Source organism: Hippopotamus amphibius, chromosome 1 (genome assembly GCF_030028045.1).
Source record: "Hippopotamus amphibius kiboko isolate mHipAmp2 chromosome 1, mHipAmp2.hap2, whole genome shotgun sequence".
Classification (NCBI taxonomy): domain Eukaryota; kingdom Metazoa; phylum Chordata; class Mammalia; order Artiodactyla; family Hippopotamidae; genus Hippopotamus; species Hippopotamus amphibius.
The window spans coordinates 33,328,769-33,337,918 of NC_080186.1; the positions used below are offsets into that span (position 1 = coordinate 33,328,769).

Consider the following 9,150-nt stretch of genomic DNA (forward strand, 5'->3'; position numbering starts at 1 on the left):
CCAGCCCGGCTCTCACTGGACAGGTCTGCTCCAGGCCTCAGGAGTGGCCCCTGGTTGGACAGGGCAACTAGAGCAGAAGTGGGTCCTGGCACCCTCATAGTCTTGGCTCCTTCTAAACATGCTTTGGGGAAAGGCCTGTCCTGATGGAAATGTAGGTCCTGGAACCCTGGATGTCAAAGTTGCAAATGGCTGATTAAAAAGAATGAAATAATGCCATTTTCAGCAACATGGATGGACGTGGAGATTATCATATCAAGTGAAGTAAGTCAGACAGAGAAAGACAAATATCATATGACATCGCTTATATGTGGAATCTAAAAAAAAATGATACAAATGAACTTATTTACAAAACGGAAACAGAGTCATAGACTTAGAAAACAAACTTATGATTACCAAGGGGGTAAGGTTGGAGGGTAGGGATAGATTGGGAATTTCGGATTGACATATACACACTCCACATTTAAAATAGACAATCAGTAAGGACCTACTTACTGTAAGGCACAACGAGCTCTGCTCAATATTCTATAATAACCTAAATGGGAAAAGAATTTGAAAAGACTAGATACATGTACATGTACAACTGAATCACTTTGCTGTACACCTGAAACTAACTCAACATTGTTAGTCAACTATATCCCAACATAAAATAAAATTTTTTTTAAAAAGCTGAAAATGGCTGTCCAGGCACACAATAGACAAAAGTCCAGAGAGGTGGGTTAGCAGCCAGAGCTGCCCAGTCAGGACACAGGGGCATGGAACTCAGGGCTCCAGCCACCTGTCCAGGCTCTTTTCTTCCCCTTCCTGTGTTCTCTTTACTTCCAAGCAGCCCCTTCCTGAGAGGTGCCTCCTACCCCTGCCTCAGCCAAGACAAAATACTAGAGTACCATTTCATTGTTTATTACAAACACAAGTTCACAGGTAAATAATTGAGAGTCTAAAAAAATACATTAAAATAAATAATCGGAATTTTCAAAGTTCTTAGAGCAAATAAGTTATATACAGACAGGTGAAGCAGAGCAGGCCCTTCTCACCAGGAGTGTCCCTAGGGTATGTGGGTACAAGGACTCTGGGGAGGGAGAGCTGGAGGGGACAGACGGGGCCCAGCGGGGACTTCAGTCCTGGGTAGACCCTTCCAGCCTCCAGGGCTGGCCTAGGTGTGAGTGTCCATCAGTGCACATCGTTCCTGGTTTGCAGCCACCAGACGGGACACCTCTTGGAATGCAGCCTCCAGGTTAGTGCACTTCCCACGCTGTTTCTCTGGGCAGGGCTGTGGGGCCGGAACCAGTGTGGGAGGCCACCCTGCAGCCTGGGGACTGATGGCATTCCCGGGCAATGTGAGGGCATGGAGCTCTCTTGAGGGAGGCCCCCTCTCCAGGGCGAGGAGGCCAGAGCTTGTGCCAACTCCAGCAGGCAGGTTTCCTGGCCCAGGAAACAGGTGGAGGGTCTCCCAATCCTGGGATGCCCCTCTCCTCCTGGCTCCACACAGGTTTCCTTCCCAAAGTTCCTTCAGCTTCCAGAGCTATCTCTTCCTCCACTTGGATTGTGTGGACCTGGGCTCCCTCACTGCCTTCTGCTGTTGCCTAGCAAAGCGGATCTTGGCTGCAGAAATGTCCCTGGAATCGAGAAAGGTCAGTTGAGCATCTCAGGAGATACAGATCACTCCAGAGTTCCCTGTGAGAGGCAGCAGGTGTAGGGGATGGACCCCTTACTCACAGCCAAGGGGTCAGAGGGCAGCCACAGCTGACCCTGAAAACAAGGTCTGAACGTCAAGGAGAGGCCAGACCAGCTTAGAATCTTCTCTGCCCATAAGGAGCTTTGACAAAACTGATGTTCAACATCAAGTACCACCAGAGTGACTGGACAGCCAAGAGTAGCCCCGTGGACCTCCCCTGACTGCCTTCCCACTTCTGCACCTCTGTCCATGCTGCTCCTTCCAGGCTGTTTTCCTTTTGCTCACTCAAACTCCACCTCCTAAAATTCCCGTTCTTCAAGGTCCAGCTCAAGGTGGTCCAACCCAGATACGTATGGGTCCTCACTGCCCTTTGAACCTGGCTGAGACCCTGGTGGGGACTCTCGCATCATCCAAGTGGCCTCATCCTGGCTCAAGGCGTTCTAGACTGGGAGCTGGGAGGCTGGCTTTGGTTCCCAGCTATGGGTACTTGGGCAGGGGTCTCAACCTCTCTGAACCCCTTTCTTGGTCTGTAAAATAAAAACAGGGCTGGACTGGCGTGAGGCTGAGTACAGGTTGGCAAAGCAAGCTCTTTGCTGCTTACTAAGTGCCAAGCATTTGCAAAGTCCTATCTTGAATTTTTTCATCCTTAGACAGTGCCTTAGTATATCCTGGGTCCTGTCTCTCCCACCACCCTGCCTTTTCTCCTGTGTTTCTGCCTCCCAAAAGACATGGGAGCCCCTGAGGGGCCAGGCCACACCCCGGCACGGGCCAGTCCTGAGGAGCCCTCAGGGACAGAGGTGGGCATGGCCAGACCTCCAGAGCTCCCTCAGGCCAGGCCCTGTTTGAGGCTCTTCATGTGTATCAATGTGTCTGACCTGCAACAAGCCCATTAGGTGGACGCACTGTTGTCCCTGCCTCACAGGTAGGAACCGGAAGAACAGAGAAGTTAAGTGACAAGATCAAGGCCACAAAGCTTGTCTGTGGTATGGCTGGGGCTTAAGTCAGGAAGTTCTGGCTCAGAAGCTTCTCCTTTAGCCACCCTGCTGCATGGCTGGCTGTGGGGTTTCTGTCCTCAAGTCGTTTTGGTTGGACAAATATTCATGGGCATCTCCTGGGTGCCACGCCTAGATTGGAACCATACTGAGGCCGCCAGGGAGGCAATCCAGTCTCAGACACTGGGAGGGAGCCAGGCCGGGTAGGTGCCCCTCTGGACCCCAGCATGTGGGAGATGCTTGATTCAGACACAGCCTGAATGAACACCTGTGGACCTTCCAGAGTCACAAGCCCTCCAACCCTCTATGAAAGTCCACGTCCAGGCCTGGTGGTAACAAAGAGCACGGTGGTGAAGAGCACAGGCTCCGGAGTCAGCCAGGTGGCACAGCCTGCTGTGTGACCTCGGGCAAACACCTGCACCTCTCTGAGCTTCTGTTGGTTGCCCCATGGGGACCCAATCCTGCCTCATATGGAGAAGAAGGGAAATGTGCAAGGCATACAGAAGGCGCTCAGTCAGTGCAGGCGCCCCTCACCTCAGCCGCTGGAGGAGCTCTCCGGCTGTGGCCCGTGTCTTGCCAGCCTGGAACACAGCTGCAGCGGGCCCGCTGCCTGGGACTGCCACAGCTTCAGTCCTGAATGAACAGCATTAGGGCCCAAGTGAGGGGCTGTCCAGGGCCCCAAGGCCACCTGGTGGCAGGCCCGGCCCAGCCCCACTCCACCGACCCGCCCTCAGGAGCAGATCCATTTCCACCCTGTGCACCTGGCATCCTTCCTTTCCCAGGTGGGGTGGCGACCGAGGAAAACTGAGCTACCGGGAATGTGTTCTTAGCCTCCGAAAGAAGGCAGCTGGGTGGCCGGCCTTCCCGGAATCCAGCCACCTGCAGCTGAGCCGGGCCCTTTGCAGGGGAAACTGAGGCAGGGGTGGAGCCACAGCTGGAGTCTCAGGGGAGGAGTTTCTCGTAAACTGTCATGGGAACGGGAGGCTGGGGACCGTGAAGACAGTTTCTGTTTTCCCAAATGCTCCACGTGGAGGAGGGAAGGAATAAAGTCTCCCACCCCTTTTATAGATGGGAAAACTGAGCCCCAGAGAGTGCAGAGACTTGGCAAAGGCCCTCCCAGCAGCTCTGTGGCAACTCTGGGATGGTGCTGTGGCCTCCCAACTCCAGATGTTACTTCTCCACCGAGAAGGCTCCAAAGTTCCCTGAGCCTCAGGTCCGAACCCAAAGCCCAGTGGACAAGGCTGAAGGCCCAGCTCTCCATCTGACTAGCTGTGTGGCCTGGCAGGACAAGTCCTGTCCCCTCTCTGGGCCTGAGCGGCCTCAGCCGCCACTTAGGGAGAATCCCTCCTGCCCAGGAGTGGGGACGTAATGTTCTCAGAAGCCCCCAGAGGTGGGCAGTGATGAGGGGGTACTCAGGGGCGACTGGTTTCCCGCAGGAAGGGATGCTGCCTGACACCCCAGGGCAGCCTCTGGGCCCCTTGGCCCCTGCTCCCCCCTGCCCCCCTCTTAGCTGCTCTGCTCCTCTGCTGGCCTCCCAGACACCCTGCCCTCCAGGGCAGATCCAGGCTGGCCACCGCCCCTCGTCCCTGCAGGCTGGGTGCCCGCTTACCAGGGCCTTCGAAGGCAGAAGGTGGCACAGGTGGGGTCCCCGGTGCTGTAGCATTCACAGCGCCCTGGCAGAGAGCGGCGCCGGCGTCTTGGCGGGTTTCCCAGGCCGTAAGGAGCTGTCTGTCTGTGGGCGGGCAGCCAGCAAGGTAGCGGTGAAGGGTGCAGAGAGAGACGGGGAGGGAGGATTAGATAAACCAGGACCACTGGCAAGCCGGGACGGTCCACACTGCACACTGCGATGGCCACCCCTGCCACCAGGGTGGCAGCGAAAGCAACCAGCTCCGGACCTCAGGAAGTACCACCGCAGGCTCCTCCTTAGGTGCCAGGTAGCCCAGGGCAAGACCCTTCCCCTCTCTGGGCCCCTGCTCCCCTCCAGCTAGCTCCATCCTGCTCAGTAAGGCTCTCAGCATGGGGAGGGGGCGGTGGAAGCTGTCCTCCCTGCCCCTCCCCCCCCCAGACAGGAACTTGAGCTGATGGAGCCAAGCTGGTCCCCCTGTTCTCAAAGAAGACCCTCGGCTTGTCCGGGAGGAGGGGAGGAAATGCCATCTCACAGAAGTAAACACATAGGTTCACGGCTAAGCTGCCCCTCCCTGGTCACCACTTGCCTGGAAGGGTGACAAATGTTTCTTAGAGTTTTTTGTTTTTTTTTTGTGGCACACGGGCTTAGTTGCTCCGCGGCATGTGGGATCTTCCTGGAGCTGGGATCGAACCCGTGACCTCTGCATTGGCAGGCGGATTCTTAACCACTGCGCCACCTAGGAAGCCCTTTCTTAGAGTTTTGACTTAAAAATGGTGAGTGTGCATGGCGTGCTTGTGTGTGTGTGTGTGTACACGTGTGTGTGAGATCAGCTGAGATCGATTTCAGATTCAGTCTGGCTGAGGCGGGCCAGGGGCAGGGCAGGGCCCTCTGGCCGGTTGAACCAGCATCTTGGATGCCAGAGCTAATTTTAGACGATGTGGTTGGAGCTGTAAAGACTCCAGGTAGACCCAGCACGCAGGGACTGGCAGGGTTCCCGCCCTGAGCCAGTGTTTGGATGAGGATTAGCTCCACACACGCTTACGTGCCGGGCTTCTCTTGTCTTTTGCAATTTGGGGAAGGAAAAAAAAAAAAACACAAACACACAGGGAAACTTCAACTTGAAGTATGCAGTGGCCCGGAGGCAGTGCGGGTGCAGACAGAACAGACAGCCCTGGGCCCCCACCTCGGCTCTGCCCGGTGACACGGGGCAGCTATCTCATCTGTCATTTGGGGACAACGGCAGTACCTGCCTCATGGGGAGGATGGGGCGGGGGGCTCGTGAGATGATAGTGCACAAGCAGTGCTTGGCACGGGGCCTGGTGCAATCAAGACATGGGCGCTGTCATGAATCGTGTTATTCTTAGAAGATTACGCAGAGGCAGCATGGCAGAGCTGCTGTGAGCTCTGGCATCCGCAGACCTAGGATGGAGCCTCCACCTCCCACTTACTCCTTCCTGTGTGATCTTGGGAGAGGCACCTAACCTCTCTGAGCCTCAGTACACTGACCTGGAAAATGCAGCCAACACTTTCTTACCAGGCTATTGTGAGGATTCTCACGAGACAGCTCTCTGTATTGCTCAGGTAGTCCCCACGTGGAAGTTGAAACAATAGCTGATTGCTATTGCTATTCGCCCTACACCCCCAGGGAGAGCTGTAGTGTGCCAGAGGTACCCTGGCATGCCAGCACTCCCCACCCCTGCCCCCTGCAGCCCCACTTGGATCCCCACAGTAGCTCACCCGGGAGTGTTCACCCAGATGATGTCCAGGTGGCAAAAGTAGACGCACTCCTTGTCGAGCCAGGAGCTGCAGGAGCAACGGCGAGGCCGCAGGTGGGAGCCTCGGGCACGGGGCAAGGGCGCTGGCTGCTCTGGGGTGCGGGTGGCAGCGGCTTGGCTCTTGCCTGCATGCACAGGAGGGAGAGAGAGGTGGAGAGGTGGGTCAGGGTGCCTGGCACAGCTGGGATGGGGGACCCGCTGGGCTCCTCCTCTTGCATAATCGAGGAAGTTGGCATTCTCACTGCTCAGGAGCTACGGGCCAGCCCGGGGAAGCCCCAGCAGCTCTGAGTGGGAAGGGCCAGTGGCTGCCCTGGGACCGCGGCACCTCTGATCTCACAGCCCCCTGCAGCCACCGTGCTGCCGAACTCCTGCCCCGGTGTGCCCCCAGCTGGCTCGGAGGGCACAGCAGCCCTGGGGGAGAGAGAGACAAAGAAACCCAGGGGCTGCTGCAGCAGCCGAGGCTGGGGGCTCACCTTCGTGCAGGGCCACGAGCAGGGCTAGGGCGATGGAGCACCAGGCAGTGGGCACAGCGACCATGGTGGTGGCGGAGTGCGCAGGCTGGGCCGGAGCAGGAAGCGCGCCTGTTGCCGGCGTCCTGCAGCCAAGCTGAGCCGATAGCTCATTGCCTTGGTGCCCCGACTGCCTCTTATAACACCAGGCACGGCCCCGCCCCTGCCTGTCCAGCCCTGCCCCGCTGCACCAGGTGGGCCGGGAGCCAGGGACACCGCCTCCTCCCAGGGCGCCTGGCCCGCCCCAGCCTCCGCAGTGTGGGGGACGGGAGGGGGGAGGAAAGGGGGAAGGGAAGGCCCCTGCTCCACCCTCCGAGCCTGGAGCACCTCCCGGAGTCCTGAGGCTCCCATGCCGCCGCCACGGACCCCTCCCGGTCCCACTGGACCTCCTCAAGTCATCGCCCAAGTGCCCTGAGCCCCTCCCCCACTCCCCGTGGCTGCTCCACAGGTCTTGCCCCAGAGCTCAGAGTTTGGAGGGAGAGGTCCCATGAGCAAAACCCTCCCTTTCCTTGGAGGACACCTTGCCTTCCTGCCTGCCTCCTGCCAACCAGGTGGAGGGTGTCCCTTCTGCTGTGTGGGAGGTGAAAGACCTGCTCAAGGCTGCGTGGCCTTGGGCGAGTCAGAGCCCTCTCTGGGCCTGCTTTCCCCAGTGAAGAACACAGCTCACCCCTGACCTCTGGCCAGCCTGGAGCGGCCTCCCCACCGCCCCCGAAGCATCCTTCTTCCCTTCTTCCCCATCCCCCACCCCCACCCTAGGGCCTGGGAACAGGAATTCTGGCCCCCTCCAGAACCTGTTCAGCTGAGCAGCCACAGCCAAGGACATCTCTCCTGGGCCTCAGTTTCCTTGTTTGCAAAGCAAAGCCAAAATGCTGGGTTCTTAACCTGTTTGGCTTCCAGACTCCCTTGGTACTAAGAAGGGGCCTTCAGAACCCTCTCCAGAGAAATGGCCTGTGGGCACACACACCAAGTGCCTCTTGGAAGGCCTCCCGTCTTGGACATGACAGGATGTCTTGGCTCACCTCTGTGATTTTCTGCAAAAAGGCAACACAGTGGAGGGGCTTCCTGGGGGTCAGCATTCTGCTCCTGTCCCCCCCACCCGGCTGGTTCAGAGTCCACCCTTCTCAGGGACCCTGTCTCCAGGCACAAGAGGAAAGGCCCTCTCATTTCTCGGAGCTCCCAGAACCTGTGCTCTCATGCCTGACTCACGACATTGGGCTTATCTCCTCAACAATCTGGAGGTCCAGCACTCTGCTGAGCGCGTGCTCTCAGAGGGAGGGGGCGACGAGTGCATATAGGCCTGGATCTGAACTGCGGAAGTTCAGGAACCCAGGCTGCCCGAGTTTTAGTTGCTGTGTTCAGCTGCGCGTTTATCATTAGACATTTAGGAAGGGAGAAAGAGATGGCCAGGAAGAAACAGGCAGTTTTGTTTCTTCCCAGGGCGTATGCGTGTGTGTACACATGTATGTATGTGACCCTGGGCATACACACATGTGTACACACAGGGCAGAATGGAGCAGAGAAGGGAGACACCTGTCAGCACCCCCTTCCTTCCCCCAGGTTGGCTCAGGCCACAGTGGAAGCAGAAACAAACATTTTTAAGCACCTACTGTGTGCTCAGGGCACTACCAACCCCTCTCCTTCACAGATACAGGATGCCGCTGCTCTCATCTGGGTACCAGCTCCACTGCTGCCCAGGCGACAATGGAGACTCCCACAGGAACCTGGCCCGGCCAAGGTCACATAGCTGGTGGACGCAGAGCTGGCATCGGAACTTGCGTCTTGGTCTCTCCAGTAAACCACGGTGACTCCCCATCCAGTGCTCACGCCCTCCCCCGCGTGGTGCCTCTCTAAGAATTTAGAAGAGTATTTCTGGAATGAGGTGAGCAATTCTCTCAGTCATTTCTATGAGCCTCTGAGAGAATATAAATATGGAATTAAGCAAGGTTAGGGTTGGGGTGGGGGGGAGAGAGGATTCAAACTACTGATCCGTGAAGAGAAGACAGAGGCAAAGCAGGTCAGCGGGGAGAAGGGGGCAGTCAGGGAGGGGGAGAAAATAAACAGGGAGGCTGATAAAGACAGGTAGGGAGAGAGAGCAAGGACAAGGAAGCAGAGCGTATCGAGAAAGAAAGAACTCGGATTTGAGAGAGTAAAAGAGAAAGACCATCGGAGTGAGAGCGAAGGTTCTAACGTGTCTAATCTTTACACAAATGCAAAGTGCCTGCTCAGGACAATAGGCAACGAGAGGCTCCGAGTCTGGGAAACATAATAGAAGAATTAAACGGACCAGGAGACAGGATCGCTCTCCGGTGTGAAAGGAGGATGACGACAGGGCAGGGGCCACCGCCCGGCCTCGCAGGGTCAGCTTGGGAAGCTGTGCCCGACTCCAGTTTCCCCCCGCCCCTGCCCTCAGCTCCAGCCAGGCAAGCAGGACTCCTGTGAAATGGAGAGGCCGGACCTGGGAACCTGAGCGAGCCCAGGTCTTAGGGGGTGAGAGCATTCCGGGAACAGCGCTACCCCACTGGCGAGAGTTCGTTTCCAGGGAGAGAAAATTAAGCTGAATTAAACATAGCCAGCC

General features: G+C 57.1%; 1 protein-coding gene across 1 annotated transcript; it reads right to left on the reverse strand.

Annotated features, from left to right (window-relative positions):
- Positions 1-921: 921 nt before the first annotated feature.
- On the reverse strand, positions 922-6,666 carry EDN2 (endothelin 2). Its single transcript, XM_057749989.1, has 5 exons — positions 6,540-6,666; positions 6,029-6,191; positions 4,274-4,396; positions 3,199-3,297; positions 922-1,613 (listed from the first exon to the last, which is right to left on the reverse strand). Exons 1-5 carry the CDS (start codon positions 6,601-6,603, stop codon positions 1,520-1,522), a joined length of 543 nt encoding a protein of 180 aa, XP_057605972.1. The 5' UTR covers positions 6,604-6,666; the 3' UTR covers positions 922-1,519.
- Between the last annotated feature and the right edge of the window lie 2,484 nt (positions 6,667-9,150).